At 39.5% G+C, this 21,013-nt stretch overlaps 1 protein-coding gene across 3 annotated transcripts in view; it reads left to right on the plus strand.

Annotated features, from left to right (window-relative positions):
• Window positions 1-21,013, plus strand: part of LOC110563726 (contactin-associated protein like 5-1-like) — a 785,262-nt gene that overhangs the window by 453,750 nt on the left and 310,499 nt on the right. For all 3 annotated transcript variants that reach the window (XM_060371606.1, XM_060371607.1, XM_060371608.1), the window contains exon 11: window positions 8,845-8,951. In XM_060371606.1, coding sequence (XP_060227589.1) covers window positions 8,845-8,951 — 107 coding nt within the window. The remainder of the gene's footprint in view (window positions 1-8,844; window positions 8,952-21,013) is intronic.

The raw sequence follows: 21,013 nt of genomic DNA on the forward strand, positions 1-21,013 counted from the left end.
AAAGATGCCCTAAACGACACTCTGTTGATTTATTTATTTATTGGTTATGTCAGACTACATCATTTTCTAGTCTGGAAAGCTTCTTTTAACTTCTGACAAATTGGTCTAGCATCTGTTCTCTCCCTCTCTCTCTCTCTCTCTTTCTCTCTCTCTCTGTCTATGGAGATGTGTGTGTGTGTGTGTGTGTGTGTGTGTGTGTGTGTCTGTGTGTCTGTGTTTTTGGGGGGTGTCGGTGTGCAGCTGTGTATACACATATATGTGCATGTATGTGTAGACTCAAAGTCAATACCAAGTTTCTTGCTCAGTTGTTTCCTTCCTAGCTCTTTTGAGACAGGGCCTCTTATTAAACTTAACTATAGCATACTGTTTAGCTATACTGTCTGCCTATAAAGCTCCAGTGATCTTACTGCCTTTTCATCATGGGTAAGATTACAGACGCATGTCACCATGCCCAACCTTTACATGAGTCCTGGAGATGAAAACCCAGCTCCTCATAGTGGCATAGCAAGCACTAAACGGAGAAATACATATCCCTAGTTCCTAAAATGTCATAAAAATAATAATAAATAATAAATAATAAAAGAATATAAGAGATATGTGGTATTTTGAAGTTTTTTCTTATGTTTTTTCTGTATTTGACTCTAAGTTGGAACACTTAAATGATGTAAAATAAAATGATAGGATAGGTTCCATGCTAAAGTCTATTCTCTACTAATTATTTGGCTCAAACCTTTCGAGTGCTATATTGGAACATAAACATAAACTCTTCTCATTTTACAAGGGAGGTAGTTGACAATGACAAGTGTTAAATGTCTTTTTCAAGTTATATAGACAGCAAACAGAAATTTAACAGGCTCTTGAGAAGCTTTGGCACTTTTAAAATAAAGTTTCCCCTTAAAAGTTAAGCTATACACTGGGAGATACAGGATAGCATCTATGCAGAGCTACACTGCCTGGAATAATGCTGATGTGAAAGGAAGAATGTGTCACGTGAAAGGCTGATACGCTGAGTCACGAATAAGGAAAAGCAAGTGTATGGAGATGATTGGTCATGAGGATCTAAACAAAAGCCTTGTTCACAATGGGTGTTTGAAATAATGGCAGCTCATTCTTAAGTAACAACATCAAACAGAAAACAGTGGGATGGGATGAGTTGCACATCCCTGTATTCCCATACTCTTGCTGGCAAAATTGATCAGAATCTCTACTCTTCTGGTTTGAATGAAAATAGTTCACACAGGTTCATATGTTTGAAAAATGGATCCCCACCTGTTTAGAAAGCTTGTGTGATTTTTAGAAGGTAAAGACTATCTTTAGGAAGTGGATCACAGAGGTGGGCCCTTGATGTTTGATAGCAAAGCCCACTTCCTGTCACTTTCTCATTCCTGTGGTTACAATATGTCCAGCTGATCTCCAGATTCTGCTGTCAGACATGCCCTGCCTGCTGTCATGTCTTCACTGCCTTGATGGAATCCATCGCCTTGAACTGTAATCCAGATGAACTTTCCTCCTTATCCAACTTTCATCAGATCTTTTATCACAACAACTAGGAAAGGACCTAATACAAAGCACATGTTATTGGTAGGGTTTCAATTCAGTGTTTGCTTTTATGAATCAAACACTAGAGATATAGACTGCACTATTCATTGGAATGATTTATGACAAAAGATGTGCTCTTTTTTAAACTGAAGTGAGTGCAGCCATTAGTGATGCTTACGATCTTGTAATGTGGTTATTGAAATTAGAAACTATTTTTTAATGTATTCGATTTTAGTAAATTTAAATTAGATTGACATCCAACTATCCTTAATCTAATCCTAGATCTAATTCAGAGCTAGACATTGTGTGTAGTCGGGAAGCAGAGAACGATGAATATATATGTTTATTTTACTTTCTTCTTTTTATTCAGTCCAGGTTCCAAGTCCACAGAGAGTGCCACCCCTATCAACTAACTCTTTATAGGATTTTTAAGGCTTTTTCATGAACCCAGAACCATGACCATACACATACACATAGTTTAAATGAGTTCTATTCCCAGCATCCACGACAGAAGACTCACAACTGCTTGTAACTTTAGCTTCAATGGATGGATCCAAAGTGCCTCCAGCCCACACACACATACACATAAATGAAAAATAAGTCCTTTGAAGCTTTTAATAATTTTGTTTTTCAACATATTTCTGAGAAACGTTTTGCTCTTTTCTCTGTTCTTATTTTTAATAACTGAGATCATAGGATGACACTGGACATTCTATGGATGGGAATTCAAGTTGAGAATGTTGAGCCACTAGAAGTGCAAAAGGAGATTAGGACCAGATTATGACTGTTCGAGTTTAGTTTATGCTGAATTTCCTAGAAAATTGCAGCTTGTAGCTGGAAAGGAGAAATGCCTCAACCAAGCATTGTAAATTGTGTTGAAATGTTTGATCCTCAGCTGGGAGAGACTTCACCTAGACTATAAGATCTGAGCCCCTTTCCCCACAATGTCTAGATGAATTTACCTGTTTTTCTATTCTATCTTAAGAGGGATATTTCTTTGCTCTTATTTCTGCTTCTCTTGTTAGCAGTTGTGATATATTGTAGGGAATCCTGGTAAGCTCTGATCCTGGATGCTCTCTGCTTTGAAGGAGTGGACTTGAAAAAGTCCTGAGCAGTGCACAGATTATCAACTTACATATTCAGTGGACAGAAGTGCCCCTCAATGGTTATCACCTTCCAGTGAAGCAAATGCATCTTGTATGTATCTGAGGTTCCACCTTGAGGCCTAGCATTCTTATCCTCAGTTTGTTTTAACATCACTGATCAGGTCTCAGGCCCATTTGACCGCCATCCCATGCCCATTATTTGAGAGTTTTACCAGCAAAAACCCACAGTGGGACTCTTTGCTGTGAACCAGACCTGGGAAATTTAGGAGAGTGACTTCTGACACTTTCTCTTTTTATTCACTTAATTCTTTAATGGCTGCATCTGCTGTAATTACAACACATTTCAATTATCATGAAAACCCAACCATGGGGGTAAAAAGGGATTATGATAATTGGTAAACTAGAGAAGCACAGAAATGGGTTTCAAAAGCTTTAGTGAAAAAGCTATCTGACCAAAACAAGATCAATGCAGTTGGCTGCTAATTAAAGGGAACAGACAAAAGGAGGCAACCTCACTGATTTCTAATGTATGAGCATCGTTAAACAGCCTACAGTAATCAGCTTGCCTTTTGAAGACTATTGAAATGTTTTGTCTCTAAGGAAAGCATATGGAAATTAAAACTGACCTTTAACTGAATGGAGAAGGAATATGAATTGTTAAAAGGGGGATCATAAAGTACACATATACACAGATTAATTTATAGAGCCTTGCTCTGGGTTTGGAGAGCTGCTCAGAAGTTAAGAGCATTTACAGATCTTGTAGGAGACCCATATTTGGCTCCCAGCATTCATGTTAAGCAGCTCATAACTGTAACTTCTGTATCAGGGATCCAACACCCTTTTCTAGCCATCTCAGTCATCCACACTTTCATGTGTATGTTCAGAGACACATACACATAGTTTAAAAAATGAGTAAGTTTTGTAGATCACCAATCATTTGGACTTTTGGTAAGAGCCTTATCAACAGTGGTCTTGCCCATCTAGTCTCTAAGGGGAACTGGGTAAAGGGAGTTAATAATAAGAATCTATTTTGTTGTGCTTCTATAGAAACATAGTAAGTGTGTTTGTTGTGATTTATTCTTTTACAAATGACTTTGTTTGGATGGGTTCAAATTGAGGAATGGGCTCCAAATTAACTATTTTATAGGACAGAATAAATGTTTTATAGGATAGATACCTGGGCAAACATTTAACCACTGTGCTTATTTCCTTAGACAAAGGACCTCATTATGTTAATGTTTACAAGTAACTTTTAAAATTATCACAGATCGATAGAGGACAACAATGAATGATGGTCATTAGAATTGCATTAGCAGATAGGCTTGATGCCAAAGAAGCACAGGCCTCACCCATTTGATTATACTTCTAGAAGTCAGAGAAGGATGATGAGTGGACACAAATGCCTGCTATATACTAAGTGAAAAAGGGAGACACCACTGAGCCTTAGGGTTTTTATTTAAAGGGAGACTCCACTCTACAGTGTGTGTTTGCTATGGGAACTGATCCCTGTCAATAGCCCTAGATTTCATCTGGCGGGTCCACTGAAATGCTGGCATTCATACAGTTTCAATGTCCTCCTGTTTAAGCACTATACCATCTCGCCTTTTCTTAGTTTGTTCCAGTTGGTTCCATCTTTAGGCCTAGACCATTTCCTACATGGATATGTTTCTCTTTACTATTATCTGATAACAGAATAAAAATGCATGTATATGTCTGGAAATATTGCTCAGTGTATAAAGCTCTTGCCACACAATGTTTAGGATTCCCTGAATCATGTAATTGCCTGGTGGATATGACAGATCACTTGTGTTGCTGGCCTATGGGTAGCAGATGCAGGAGATCCTTGGAGAAAGATGCCTAGCTAGAACATCAGAATCAGCCAGATCTGGGTTCAATTGAGAGATCCTAACTCAGTAAATAAAGTTGTACGCAAAGAAAGAAAATATCAGAGGTTAACCTCTGTCCTTTATATTCATGCATATTTACATACTCATGACCTCAAGCACACACAGCAAAAACCCATACATATACCACATACATATAAATATATATTTACAAACATAATATAGTTACTGTGTAAAGATGCTGCAGCCCATAACTTTCTGTCTACACAAAATGCTGGCCTTTCAGCATTCTGCCACTGGTGACCCTGTAGTTGTCTTAATTTATGTAAGTACATTCTACAGTACTTATTCCATGCCACAAGGAGACATTCCTGTCAGAGTTCCTGTTGTGAGGCAACATATGACTTCCAGGCCAAATATAAGACACAGGGAGTGGAACAGGCATCTGTAAGTGTTAAACTACCTTTAACCTTACCCTAGTAGGCATGAGGTCCTAGGTTTAATTCTCAGTAGCATAACAAAACATTCAAAACCTGTTTCTGTTCTCACACTTAGCCACTGTTAAAATGTAAGAATTCTGTTTCTTCTAGGTCTTATTCCCTCTACATAACACAAATGACCATAGCAGTAAAATCACACATTTACTTTGTGGATTGTATGCACAACACATGAATGTGAGTGTGTGGGTGTCTGTGCCTATGTGATTGCATGTGATGGTCACAGGAAGTCATGAATGTCTTTCTGTATCACTCTGTGCCTCGTTTCTTTGACACAGGGCCTCTCACTGAACCAGAAGCTTGGTGTTAGGCAAAGCTGGCTGTATAAGCTGATGTAGATCTACTTGTCTCTGCCCCTCAGTGCTGGGGTTACAGGCAAGGTCAGGCATGCTTGGCTTTTTACATGGTGCTAGAAATGTGAACTCAGGTCTTTGCAAGTGATCTTTCCTACTGAACACCAAATCTACATTGTGATTCACTTACTAGCATGCTATCAATTGGGAGACTGCTTTTACCCTTACATTCAGATGCACCTCTTCAGTTTAGTTACCTCAACTAAATGCTATGCCACCATTTCTTCATCCCAAAATGATAGGTTATAGTTTTATGTTAGCTTTTATTTATGTTTTACATTTTAAAATCCTAATCCTTTCTAATAATATTCAGATACTTTGGTACACATACATAAATATGCCTGGACCATGTTTTCAAGAAGTAGACGTGAAAAAAGAAAAGCAAACCATCTGTGTTTTGAAAATGCAGCCATGCTGATAGCACTTCACTAACGTATTAAAGGAGCAGAGGCAAATGAAATAGCAAAAGACTCCAGGGCTTCTGGCTGTATCAAGGAAATTTGTCCTGAGCTTTCACAAGTTAGGCGACAGGGACAGGTATGTCCCCAGTGGCTGTTGTATTGAAGGGCAAGTCTGCTAGTAGCCTAAGAAAATAGATTATGCCTTTGGTATGGTATTTTGTCTCTACTTGTACCTCTTTGCTTCCTGGATGCCCTGATAAGAGAGCCTCTCCCACACTCTCTCACCATGATGGACAGAAACCTTGATGGACAGAAATACAAATATATTTTCCTCCTTTAGTATTTATCTGAAGTATTTTTTCATGGTGACAAAAAGATAACACATGTGGCCTGGTTTAAGATTGTGCAGCACCAGTGGGAAAGGCAGAGACACCCCTTGTTATTAAGTTGTTATTAGGTTATTAGGTTGAAAACAGGATTCAGGATCAAAAGTGGATATTAGACATGTAACATAGGATAAACATACTAAAATTTGTACACCCAAGCTAATCAGGAAGGAGGACTCTGACACATATTTTGAGGAAGAGTCTGTCCAGTTGAAACAGGAACATGCCAGTATAGAATAGAATAACTGTTCTAGCCAAAACCAGCAAGCACTTTTTGCCCCCATGTCCCTAGCCCTGGGGTTGCAGGCAAGTGCTGTCATGCCCAGGTTTTTGATATTAAGTCCTGGAGATGTAAGCTCATGCCTTCATGCTCATGTGGCAAACACAGTACTTACTGAATCACTCACATATCCTAGAACTAAGAATCCAGAAAAGTAGAGAAATGAGAGGGCTAGAAGTTTTGAGATTATGGGTCTGTAGGTATCATAAAGGCTTTCTGTTGTTGCAGGACCACAGGTGTTGTTCACATTAATGACAATCCCAGTTGGCAAACGACTTAATTAAACCACTACTCACAACCCTATACATTGTGTGGTGGCTTCCTTTGTTACAAACTTAGAACATCATGACACTAGGAAAAAAGGAATGTATATTGCTGGTAGGCCAGTGAGTGCCTGGAGGCTACTTGTCTCTCCCCCCTCCCCCCGCCAGAGCTAAGGTTATAGACACATATGTCCATGTTTTACCTTTTTAACTCAGGTTCTCAAGCGTGCACAGTTAGTGGTAGATCCATTTCCCTGATCCCAGAAAAAAATTCAATTGTGAGAAAACATTTTGAGTTATCCCATTTTTCTTTTTACTGTTAATGATTTCCTTTCCCTTCCTTATCTAATGTTTTCTTTGAGAACTTTCTGTCGTCTCCTTAAACTCTTCTGCACTGGTTTTACACAGAGACAAGACATTTGGCAGTGTGTCTGCCCTGCTCTACAAGTTATTTTCCCACTGTGTCTGTGTCCCACTGTGTCTTAGCTTGTCTGGGCTCTTGGATAGTCATGAAAGTTGATATATTTATAATGAAAAAATGTTCTGACACATCTGTTCAGAACATTTACAACTGTAGTGGAGGTGCTATTGTGCATGATATGTGTGGGTTCACCTTTTTCAGGTGACTGAACATGTGGAGGTCAGAGGTTGACATAGGACATCTTCCTTCATTGATTTTCACTTTGTATCCAGAGTCAGACTCCCCACTTGACACTAAAGAGAGTAGATTTTGTTTTCTAGTTAGTCACTTTGCTCTGGGGATTTCTGTATCTCCTGGGTACAAGGATCACAAGTGGGATGTCTTGCTTACCTGAAATATTGCACGGGTGCCAGGGATTTGATATCTATTAATCATACTCGTGCAGCCAGTGTGTTACCCACTGAGCCATCTCGCCAAACACATATCATGACAATTTGAATTCACAGCCTCACACCTGAGATTCCACACACAGAATTTGTTCCCCTTCATAGCTCTTGTGACTTTCTCTTTCTGCGTTTCATTTTTCTAAAATAATCAGTTTGTGCCAAGCACAGGGAAGAAAAGAAATAAAACAACAGTTAAATGAACTGATTAAAGAATCTGGGAAAGCATACTCACGAAACTGCCTTTTTAAAGGAACCTAGGATATTTTCGCAGAAAAAAGTTAAGATTCTGCTTGTTCAACATAACATACTTTCAAATCCAGTCAATATGAACAACATATGTGTTTTCCTGGTGAATTCATGGTTTATCTCAGACTGTAGCACACATTCCAGAAGTCCTCAGAATGTCTGGGAGTGAACACAGGCCTTGGGAACAACAGGAACTAAATGGACAGATACCCTTCAGTTTCCCGTGCTGCATGCTGCAGGTCACCAGATCTTTTTTCTTGTCTCTTTTATATTAGATGTTGGTATTTCGTCTCTTTCATATTCTTAATATGCATTAAATCATGACCATAACAGATTTTGGGATCTTGAATTCCATATTGTAAGCCACCAAAATCAGGCTACTTGCAGTTTTCTGTCTATCATAACTAAAAGATAGAAAGGCATTGTTAACCTTTCTTTGCTATTCTTTCTGTTGTCAAAGCAATAAATGCTTTCTTGAGGCAGTTGATGGCTACAATGCTAAAGATGCTTGCTGTCAAGACTGACAACCCGAGTTCAAGTCCAGAGACCATCTCACCTCCACACTTCCTATGTGGCAGGTGTTCCCTTCCACCACGTTTATACACACTAAATAATAAATAAATGAAAAAAATAAAATAAACACTTTGTTGGTGGCCAACAACAGGCATGTGATAACTGGGCCTCACTGAATCTGCATAGGGACAGATAGGGTGAAAGGGAATGAACTAGGAATCTTTAAAAAGCTGCAAGATGTTACAACGTAACATTGTAATCCTCTGCACCTTGTGCCACAATAAACACACCATTCTATAGAACAGTCTTACTCCCATTCAACTCTCTGTGCAATAGCATTTATGCTTTAACTCAGAGGTAGAATTCAGCTGTGAGATCTTCATTACCTAGCAGTTCAAGCACATCTATGTGGTTTTCATATCATTTAACTCTCACATTTATATAACTTTAGAAGATTTGTTTCCCATTGCTGCTTGCAAAGTTTTTGCTTGTCTTTCTGTCTTGGCTTATTTATTTATTTATTTATTTATTTGCATTATCTCCCATCAGGTGTTTACCCAACCACTGTGAACATGGAGGACGCTGTGCCCAATCCTGGACTACCTTCTACTGCAACTGCAGTGACACTGGTTACACGGGAGCCACCTGTCACGACTGTGAGTATACATACTATGCGCCCACAGTGTGTGGGCACAACTCCAGGAAAGCAGTGTGGGGCCCTGACTATTCAACATGGTGTGGGCCCTGTTTATTCATTTAGCATGAATTATGCAATAGGATGTAATATCTCAAATGCTGAAGGAGACAGGGAAAACACATGTACATAAGACATACCTTTTTGGAGTGTATGGGAATAGGGCAGAAAAAATGATTTTGGATGTATGCTAAAGTGAAAGAGAGAATGGTTCTATATCAGGAGCTGTGGAACAAATAGCATTGTCTTGAGGGCTTCAGTTGTACTGTAACAACAAATAACTAATATATCACTGGTCCAAGGGACAAGCGATGTGATGTCTGTCTTAGTTATTTTCCTGTTGCTATGATAAAAACAAAGAACAAAACAAAACGAAAAAACACTCTGAGCAAAACAACTTAAGGAGAAAAGGTTGACTTGCGGTTATACTTCCATAATGGTACATTCCACCATAAAAGAGGAAGACATGGCAACGGGTGCAGAAGACATGATAAAAAAAGAACAGAAATCCTGATAGATTCCTTGTGTCCACACTCAGGTAAAGAGAGAATAAACAGGAAATTGCATAAAGCCGTACAGTTTCAAGTCCTGTCCCCCAGTGACCCATTTCCTCCAGTGACATTCCTAAAAGTCCTGCAACCTTCTGAAATGGCACCAAAATCCAGTGAACAAGTGTTCAAACATGAACTTATAAGAGACACTTCACATTCAAACTACAAGGTGGCTATACCCAAATACCCCAAATTCTCTCATACACTAGCAGACCTTCTTCCCCAATTGTCCACATTATGGTACAAGTGTCTTCATCTGAATGTTGCTATGATTAAGGAAGGAAACATATGAAAAAAAGCTTGTGTGTGTGTGTGTGTGTTTTTAAGGCTTCTATTAAAAAAATGGTTGAGTATTGCTTCTGCTCACATTCCATTGGCCCAATACTGCCCTAGTGTCACCTCCAGTGGGAGGCAAAGTGCATTCAGATCATGAGAGGTGAGACTACAAAACCAGAATATTGGCCATAAATATTAAAGACTACTTGTCAATGCTGGGCATTTGGGAAGCTTCAGATTGAAGGCCTTGGATAATCTTGTCCAAGTTATACAAGAAGAACAGAAAGAAAAAGTGTTCTTAGAATAATGGAACAAGTGTGTCCATGAGGTAAAATAATATCCTGTGGAGAATCAGTCAAGAACCCCAGGAGCTAGAGTAGAACATGGACGATTAAAAAGAGTGATGAGATGGGAAAAGGGGACTGGGATAGGACATGTGTAAAGGAGACATATCCATTTTCTTGCAGTTGGCATAATTTCAACCATGTTCAAGACTGAAAATAATTTTATCATATGTTTGAACTACATTTTCTTTATCTGTTACTCTGTTGGCAGACCTCTAGAAAGGTGCCATGCTATTGTTATTGTGAAAGGTTCTTAAAAAAATAGTAATGTGCAAGTGTTTATGTGATACCAATTTGTGATTCTTTGTGTAAATACCCAGGAGTTGTGTGCCTGAGTTACTGGGTAGGATTAGTATTCCATTTTCAAGCCATTCTTTCTCATTTGTGGATCCTAGATTGTCTTAGGTGCAACAAGTCATACATACAGGTGACATGAAAGTAGAAAGGAACTGTTTAGGAAGAGGGTGGTCTAATGATCGGAGGCATGAGAAATAAATGACATTTGGAAAAGAATCATTGAAGATACAGGGCATGACCCACAAGATGTTTCTTTTTGTAGTTTGTCTGTGGGTGTGTGTGGATGTGTGAGCATATGTGCTCATTTGTATTGGTTTGTGTGGAGGCCAGAGACTACTTCAGTTGTCAGTTTCCTCTCTCCTTAGTTTGCTCTGAGCTGAGGCCTCTCACCTAACCTGGAGTTCACTGTTTTTGCTATGCTGGCTGGTTGGCAAGGATCCTAGGATCTGCCTGTGTACCACCTAGCTCTGGCATTTCAGGCACACAGCGCTCTTGCTTAGCTTTTATGTGAGTACTCAGGACCATATTCAGGCTCTCATGCTTGTGCATTACAAGCACTTTCAACTGAGCCATCTTCCCACTAGCATGAGTTGTATTTTTACATTAATACTCCTCAAAAATGACACTGTGTCAATGGGCATGGGTCATTTGAAAGATTTTACTCCATACCTCCAACTCTCCAAAAGCCTTAAGACAGTCTATGTCACAGTTCTTTTCTGTAGCTTTAGTTTCCCTTTCTGCCAGAATCACTTAATGGATAAAATTACTTACCATGCCTTTTGGCTATACACTTGAATATTGAAATGCAGATTACCATTTGTGGACTTGGAGAATCTCAGATAAGTAGATTTTTTGGTTTTCTTTTTCTTTCTTTTTTTTTTCAGATCTCTGGTACAACGGTAGAATGATTGTTCTCATAAAGCTGTCCTTTTTCTTTCAACATGTGCACTTTGAAGCATACCTGGTTTCAATAGCCACATGTTTAGTGATTTTTCTATATTGAGCTGGCTTGCTAAGTGCCAGTACAGTTGTATACCAGCCTCTGTCTGCCTCCTGTGGAGTGGCTGTCCTTGATCTTCTTCACATCTGTCCAGTGACTGTCACAAGTGCACATTCAGGATCTCTCCACCACATCTCAAGCTCCTCTGATCTCCTCACAGTGTAGCTTGCTGACATCCTAACAAAGTCTTTCAGGTCGTTTTTCAGCTTTACAAAAGGATGTCAGCTTTCTTCTCTCAAGTCTGATGGAGTGCTGTTTGCTCTGGGCAGTCAATAAGTAGTTATTGATTGTGAGAATATCAAGCTCTCTGGCTCTCAGACTTCACAGTCATCACAGAGAAGAGAGGCTTAGCTACTTCCTCTATAAGAAACAGTCTTCTTCATCATATTTGGATGGTTGCATATAGATCTGACAAATAGATCTATTTCAAAATATGTTTTTTAGAAAATCTTTATCTCAGGTTTAACACATTGATATTATTATATAGGTTTCTTATTAAGATTGCCATTCTTTGCCCTCATTGCCAATAGATGTTTCCCAACTTCAAGTAGATAAGAAGGAGGAAGAGAAAGAAGCAGGAGGAACAAAATGAGAAGAGTAGGAACAGAGGAAAGATGAGGCAAAAGGAAAAGAAAGAGAAGGAGAATGGAAGGAGAGGGGAAAGAAGCAGAAGGAAGAAGAGTTCCAAGATGAAGGGAGAAAAGACAACAAGAAGAAATATGCAGAAGATAATAAATGTATGTTTATATTCCTCTCTCTTTGTCTCTCTCTCTCTCTCTCTCTGTCTCTCTCTCTCTCTGTGTGTGTGTGTGTGTGTGTGTGTGTGTGTGTGTGCGTGCACAGGTAGGAAACTCAACTTTGTATGATTTCTTGCAATCATATTTTGAGACAGTTTTTTATCTGTGAACCTTCGGCACACTGATTCACCTTTACCTGCATGCCTGTAAGCTCCAGGGATCCTTAAGTTTCTTCCTCTCCAGTGTTACCTTGATAGACTCACACCCAACACCTGTTTTATACAGAGTACTGGACACTGAATTCAGATACTCATGCCTGTAAAGCAGCCTCTTTGCTAACTAAATATCCCAAAAGAGACTCATAAAAGTACAAATTACAACAAAACAAATGCCAGCAAGTCTCTTCCCTGCATTAAAGTAAAAATAACCTATGGTTTTACTCTAGTTGCCCTTCATAGCTGTGTACACAGAAGTTCCAACACCTGTAGCCTAGCACAAGGAAGTTGTTAATAAGGAAATGCTGGAAGTGTGGGAAGAGTGAGCAGTGGCTCACCTGATTAGAAACATCTTTTATGAGTCTCTTTTGGAAAGTACAGCTCTGATGATATTGTTGAGCTTGTCTTGAAGTTGGAGATTCTGTAAGCCTGAGATGCTGGTTGTTCTTTGCAATTGTACAAGCAGGGCAACTAGAGTGTGACCATAGGTTGTTTATCTTTAATGTTGGGAACAGACTTGCTGGTATTTGATTGTTGCTTGTTTCATTATCAGTCTTATTTAGAAAGTATGGTATTGTTGAGCTTGTCTTGATGTTGGAGTTTGAGTGAGCCTAAGATGCTGGATATTATTTGCAAGTGTACAAGCAGCAAGTTGTAGGAGTCAGAGCATGTTAGGAAGAAAAGATCCTATGTGATTCATGACTCTAAAGCTGGATCTCACCCAGCTGGGGAAAAATTGCAGATAACACATGGGAGGGTCACTCTCCTTGGAAGTGTTCTTTGATGATGATGGTATTACTACATTTTTAGGCTTGGATTGATATGAGACCATATATCAAATGTGGGTCACCCAGCTCACAAGATATGTGTCACAGATCAAACTGTGTGAATTTTACATGATTCACCTTTCTTATCTTGACACATGATTAGTAGTAGGAGCTACTGGTGCAATGAATAAAACGCCTGACAAGTGCAAAGCTATGTTAACACTCTAGGTGGATAGGACAAATGTAGAGTTGTCATTGGTTCAACCTGGCACAGTCTTTGCCCAGAGACCTAACCACTGTGCTCATGTAGCTGAAAAACTGCAGAGAGATCTAAGGGAAGTTTGGAATTGACTAGTGTATGGTTGCTGAAGTCCCTTGAATAGGTTAAATCAGTAGAGTGTTGGAGGTCAAAAGTTGGATTCAGAAAGTTAAACTTTTTTTTAAGTTAAAAAAGTTCTTGTTGGGGGAGTACATATGTAAATATGCACATAGAGGCTAGAAATCTTCCAGTGTCACCTTCAGATGTGGTCCACCTAGTTTTGCGAGGCAGGTCTCTGACGGGGCTGAAACTAAAGTAGTCTAAGCTGCCTGGCCAATTACCTCAGGGATCTACTTGCATCTGCCTCCAAGAACTGGTACTATAAATACACAACATTACATCTAGATTTTTAAAATATGGGTTCTGAGCAAGGAAACTCCATTATTATCTGAACCATTGCCTAAGCCCTGGGAAGTGAACATTCTTAGAGAGAGAAAAGATACTTGTGGACGAAGGATATAGCTTCACTGTGAAAATCTGAATGTCAAGGCTGAGATCTATTATCCTAAGACTCCTGTAGCAAAATTAGATGCAGAAATGAAGGAAATTTGCAGAAGCTCCTAAGCCAGAAATATGCAGCCTGTAGTAGGCAGCATAAAGGCAGAAATACTGTCTCTGCAATGTTAAAGGTGAAAACTGACTCACCAAAGTATTATTCCAACCTCTAAATATGAGCAGTGGCATGTGTATCTGTGCATCTGCAGTACCCCCTATCTCTTGATCTGTCCCTCCCTGTCTCCTTCTCTCAAATAAACAATTTATTTTTTAAATATGAGATACATGCAACACACAGCAAAGCAGTGGTCATGTAATGTTAAAAATAAGTTAAGGAAGAGATGCAAGATATTGTCCACAAAAGAAAGAAATTTAGGGGTCAAGTTTACAGAGGTTGTAAGTCAGACCCTGAAAATCATCTCTTACCATAACAGATGTCAATTGACTGGGTGACTCTTAAAGAGCTTAGAGAAAAGCATGATGAGACTATATATATATGGAAAATGAGATTCTACCTGTAGCTGAGATGACAAAGGCATATACTGGCATCGGCTGGTCTAAGAAAATAGACACAGTGGAGCCAGAGGTATAGTCAGAATGCAAATCATTGAGAGTCTTTCCCTGACCTGGGAAGTAAGGCAAACATTGTTTTTTTGTCTCTGTTCCTAGGAACAGCACAAGATAATTCTTTTCATTCTTGTTCATGAAAAGAGTCCAAGCAGATCAAAATATAAGTGAGTAGGTAGGAAAGGCAATTGGTGGTTGACTCTGTTGGTGGGCTGTCTGCAAGGAGCTTGTTGCTTCATGGAAAGAATTTAGAATGTGTTCAGCTGCGTATGAAAGAGCTCTTGGAGAACCGGGTTGGAGGGCCAGAGTTAGGCAGACAAACACTTGTGAAATCATTGACAACAGTAAGAGCATCACTGGGAAAAACTAAGGTGAGCCTGAGATATAGAATGTGTGGTTGATTCTCCTTGGCATTGGCCTAAGTGGATGGAGTAGATGCTTACTGAGCACATTTTAAGTGCCACAAGTAGGGTTTTGTTTGTTTGGGTTTTTGTTTGTTTGCTTTATTTTAGCAGAGTTGTTTCCCCATATTCACTGAGTAAATTCTAAGATCTCTGCTAGATCCCTGTAACAATAAGCAGAAACAAACCCAATAAGTGAGAAGCTTTTTTCTATCCACATATACCTGTCACCAGAGTTGTTAGAGTCAGAGTCTGAGATTTGAGACCCCGAACAAGCCAGCATTGGTCACCCATTTTCAACAGTTCAAGACACAAGTAAGAAAAGCAGTGAAAGGAGAGTTAATCAATATGAGCACACTGGGAATAGGAACAAAGGGATCCAGTGACCCCTGAAGCCCATCTTCAGGATCCTGACTAAGGTACCAATTTAAGTAGTGAACCAAAGGAATGCATAGTTAAGCAGTTCTAGCCATGGTATAGTGCTGACCATTGTTTCTATCCTGGTCTTCCTGCAAGGTGATTTGATGGTATCAGATCAGTATGAAATACATGTCCTTGAGACACTGGCTTGGGCAAACCTACAACCCTTTCCATCTTACAGCATTAAATTGTTGTGGAAATCTCAGTTTCTTTGGGACCATTTTCTCTGTTAGTCTGATTTTAAAAACAAAAAACAAACAAACAAACAAAAAACAACCAATGCACAAGGGTCACTGGAGAGCATCTTAATTCCTGCTAACAGGGATACATGCCTGTAATAGAACTTAATTTCTAAAATAGGCACAGAAGGGGCTTAAGACAATTAATGAGAAAGGTAAAGTAATTATGATAACATTGTAAGAATTTTTAAACTTATGAACTGATTATTTCTTGAACTTTTTAATCTAACTCTTTCAGACTGCGACTAAGCATGAAAAACTGAAATTTCAAAATGAAAAAATATGAGATAAGGAGACAACTCATATTCGGAGACACCTAATATCTTCCAACTTAAATTTAGAGCAGGTTAAACTGTGGAAGCTCTCCCCAGTTTTCGACTGCACATATGCAAATCTCTTGTCTAGAAGTCGTTGAAAAGGGTGAGAGCATCACTGCACATGAGCAGGGGACATAGCCTGGTCAGACCTACTTGGAGCACCAGCACTCTTGGATGTTAAAATGCATCTTTCTACCATGGTAGACAATAAATAAATGCAAATATTCTTTATGTGGAAAATATTTAAAGACACAGAACTAAAGAAAGCAGAAATTGCACTCATATCCAAAAGAATTAAAAGAACATTCCTCGTTATAGTATTTCTACAAAGATGGAAGGACGATGCTAATTATTATCTGGATCACAGCAAGATAAACATGCAACTATGCCATGATTCTTATCAAATCCAGGAGCATCAAGGCAGGTTCTGTACCTGGGATGGATTTTTCTCTCTTTTGTAGACATCAAAGTCATTTTATAGTTTCCCACATATCCTCCTGCATGTTAATTTGTTCCTTTTGTTTTTTTTTTTTCTTCTTCCTTCTTCTTTCTCAATACATCTTGAACCTCCTCCCAATCTTATGTTTTAGTTGATGATACAAGAAAGTTAGCTTCAAATGACTACACTGTATTAGCAACAAAGAAATCATTAATGTTTGCTGTATTTTCAACCTCATAGAAACAAGAAAGAATCCAAAATTTGAAGATAAGAATTAATGGAATGCAAATCTGCTGTTGATGTTGCATCATTTGGAGCACATTGATTACTGTGAACATTGAGCAAAAAACAACAAACTTTTTTTTTTTCATATATTTTATTCAACAGAAAACTACTTGCCAGAGAAAAGCAAATTCCCAGTGTGCTTCCAAACTAAGATCTAATCTGGGTGAGAAGGAAAGCTTCATGAGTAAAGCACTCAAGAGTGAGAAACTGAGTTTAGTTTCCTTAGAGCCCACATAAAACCAGATGAAAATGAGAGGCAGAAACAGGAAACTTCTGAAAGTTCACAGGCCTTCTACCCTAGTGAGCACATCAGAAAAACAACAAAACCATGCTGTCTTAAGCAAGGTGAAAGGTTAAGGTCAAAATATGAGGTTGTCCATGGCACACTTCCCCATGTGTGCCATGATGTCCAGATTTACACACACGCACACACAATAACACATACACACAAACACAAACACTATTGGTATTCTCTTCACACAAGTACAGTCACAGAGGAGGACTTTGCAGCCAGTCCTGAAGATACCTGATAAAACAGGATCAGATGAATGGGGAAGAGGTCCCCCCTATCAGTGGACTTGGAAAAGAATTTATCAAGTAAATAAATTCTAGTCTGTTCAATTGAATGATGCAACAGTGTCTTTACTGAGTATTTTAGAGACAGGTTTCAGAAAGTGTTTTTCCTCATGTTGAAGTTTTCTAAAACAGCATCTCTGTGACCTACATCAAGTTATCCTACTAATTGGAGCTTTGCTGCTGCCACACTCAAGGGAAAAATAAGAGTCTGCCCCTACTGCTATTGAGATAAATTCATGAGTAAGTGGGCATGAAATTTCCCTGACAAGTCTGATCATGGCCCTTCCTTGTGGTTCCTGCATTTACATCATATTGTCCACACTGTAAACTTGAGAACCTTGTGAGGCAAGTGTTCTTTTTTATACAAAGGCAAAGGATTAGATGAAGACAAGTTTAGAATAGAAAATCAAGGACATTCAATTACAAAACCAAGTAGGCAAAAAGCTTGATTATTGTGGCTCCGTCACAGTCTAGGTGAGATTTGTTGTTGTTGGTAAATTACTAGTGTGTGTAGTGAGTGTATTTTTGTGTGTGAATACTCAGCTGGGTATGTGTGTGTACATGTGTATGGAGGTAAAAACATCTTTTTGGTGGTTGGAGACCTTGGGTCCCATTTCCTAGGCACCATCTACCTTCTTTGTGATAGGAAATAGTCAACAGATTGGTATAACTGGCCAGGGACTGTAAGCAGTCCACATGCCTCTGCTTTCCCAGTGCTAGAATTGTAATGGCCATGGGAAGGCACAACGTTTTGCGTGTGGTCTCTGGGGATGAAACATCATGCTTGTAAGGAATGCACTTCAACAAGTGAGCCAGCCAGCCTCCTACCCCTTCTTCATTATCTTAATGCATATTGGCTCTGGCCTCTGTGAATCTACTTTAGAGCAGTTTTGATCCACAGGCCTTTACTTGATTATGCTGAGGACTTCCCCCTCTTCCTGTTTGTTGGCCTTGTTTCAACTTGGTCACTTCTTTCTAGGTCTTACTTCTTCTTTCAGGTAATTCTTTATTTAACTCAACACCTCCCACCTCCTTGCCTACATGCACATGTGGTTGCCATGATTAAATTATTTGTCTTCCTCTTGTTCTTTGAGGTCAGATCATTAGGTTTTATTGAGTATGTTTTCTAAAACCAGCACCAGGTTTAGAAATTTCTTTGTAAAAACAAAAAGAAAATCCAAAAACCAAAACCAAAGAACACAAAAACAAAATCAAACTAACCAAACAAACAAGCAAAAACAAACGAAAAACATTGAGAGAATAGTGCTGCAAGCTCTATCTTTTTGACATTTCCTCCTACATGCTCTATCCTTGTGTAAATAAAGACAATATCATGTGTCCCTTGATCACTATATATAAAAATTTCCCACTGTTAATTGGTTGAAGGGATTGAAGCTCCAGCTTTTCCTTCAAGGTGTATCTCTTAAATCTCTCCAGATTAATTATCAAAGGAGCTCGTAAATCATCTTCCAGTTGATATGGTTGTAGTAGTTTCCAAGTTTAAGATGTTAGTATAAATAGGACATTTGGATAAGTATATATATATAGAGAACATAAAAGAGAAATAAAACCATCCACTGCCCTAGCAGGACATGAAATCGAGTTTATTAGTCCGTCAGCAGAGTGGTTGTCAAAGCGTATTTGCAGCACCGAAGATATCCTTCTGGAACTAATGCAGTGATTGAGACCTTGCCAATCATCCCCTTACTCCTGCCTCATTGATGCCACTTTCATTATGGCTGTAAGAGGAAACAGCATTTTCTGTGTGCTAACAATTGAGTTCATTACTTCCTGCTGCTTAAATAGAATATCAGTGGAGAAATGGCTGTGTAACATACGCAGACAAGGGAATGCCCAAGCTTAGGATCCATCACAGGAAGGGCATGCTCCCTGATATTCACTCCATGGGTAATCTGCTTAATAACAGACATCACTGGAGGATAGTCAAAAGATTTAGAGCATGATGGCTAGGAAAATGACTCCAAGGAGAAGAGTGAATTGCACAAAACTATGAGGATGTGAATCCAGACACTGCCATGAGCACTTCTTATCCCTGGCCAAAGGAGGTGGAGAGGTTTTTCAGAGACAGAGAATTATTGCTGAGTTTTGCTTGCCAGCTAGACCAGCTATAAAATGCTGAGCTCCTAATTCAGTAGGAGAGTGACAGGAAGACACTGGATGTCCTCCTCTGGCCTCTGCACACATCTATGGAGGTGTGTGCATACACATAAGAGCACCCCCCTCAGGCATGCAGTGAATGGGTGAGTGTGTGCACATATACACATGGAGGAAACATGCCAGTTCCTTTTTGGATGTTGCTAACTCTATAGCATGAAGAGTGAAGTGTGTTTGAAAACTAAGAGGTCTGTTTCAGTTCTAAGCTCTAGTAATAACAGGTCATGATAACAGGATGTTATTATGTTATTCTACAGTGAGGCTGGGCTTTCTCTCTTAACTAAATATAAGAGTAGCAACAGCACCCATGATTCTTTTGTAATGAGATAGTAGGCTACACATATAGGAATGTGGGGGTAGTGTCTCTGAAGCAAACAGTTTTTGTTTTTATGTTTGAATGTTTGTTCAGTGTTCATTTTTACATTTGTTTAAGGTATATTAATATGTATTTGTCTATGTCTGTGTGTATATATGTGCCTGTATGTGCAGGTGCCATCAAGAGAGGGCATCAGGATCCATGGAACTGGAGTTACAGTTGGTTGTGAGCTGCCTGGAGTGAATGATGGGAACCACACTTGGGTCTCCTGGAAGAGCAGCAGTGCTCTTAAATGATGAGCCATTGCTAGTTTAGATTTCTTTTCGGTGACGCTGGGGATTGAGGCTGGGCCTGGCACACCCTAAGCAAATGCTGTAACACTAAGTTATATTCTACCCTAGAGTTTACACAGCGTCTCTCCGCAGACCCTGCTTGCCTACATTTCTGCTCTCCTGTGGGTTAGTATGAGATGCTGACTTCTGTGCCTAAAGGAATCTCTGAGTTTGTGATTCTTTGTATGTTTCCACATGCTGGTATTTTCAGGACTATATACTTCGTACCAGCTAGAGCCCGTATGTTTCTCATGGAAGAGTTGCAGCTTTTTGGAGGTGAAATCTATCTATCCCTTGCTTTCTTTAGTTATACATGGCTCTCACTGTTCTACTAGAGAGAACCTGCCATTGAAGCCCTCCTCACAAAATTGCCAAATTGCCAGGAGTCATCAGACTGAGAAAAGTATCATTTTTTTTCTTTAAACTTTTATTTTATTTTATTTTATTTTTTTTACAATGCAGTTTATTCAGGAACTTTGAACAATCCTCGGACCCTGGGGAAAGCCAGCCCACAGCTTAAATAGCCTCTGGGTAGCCAACCCCAGCATGCCACGTGGGCAATGCAGATAGGTCCACATACATGGAAGCAAGCCAGATCCTCAGCCTTAGCCAAATGTGGAGTTGTTTGTGACACTCACCATCGGGAAGGTGGAAGGCGGAAACCAGCTCCATCTTTAAGGCATAGCATTCCGCAGCTCTCTACAGTTCCCCCTTTTTGTTTTAGATGCATCAGGCAAGAGTAGAGGTCTGATCTCTGATATTAGAAATAAATAGGGACTTTGTACTGATGTTCATTTAGGTGTCATCCACCCAAAGAGCATCAGTCCCGTCCGATACCTTTTTCTCAGAGGCGGGACCTGGGGCATCAACCCGCATGCAATCAGACATGCTCTTCTCTGGGTCGAAAGCGGCTGACCCTGAGTGCAGTGCTTAGCCTCGCATCCTGAGCGTAACAT

The sequence above is a fragment of the Meriones unguiculatus genome, chromosome 18 (genome assembly GCF_030254825.1).
Source record: "Meriones unguiculatus strain TT.TT164.6M chromosome 18, Bangor_MerUng_6.1, whole genome shotgun sequence".
Classification (NCBI taxonomy): Eukaryota; Metazoa; Chordata; class Mammalia; order Rodentia; family Muridae; genus Meriones; species Meriones unguiculatus.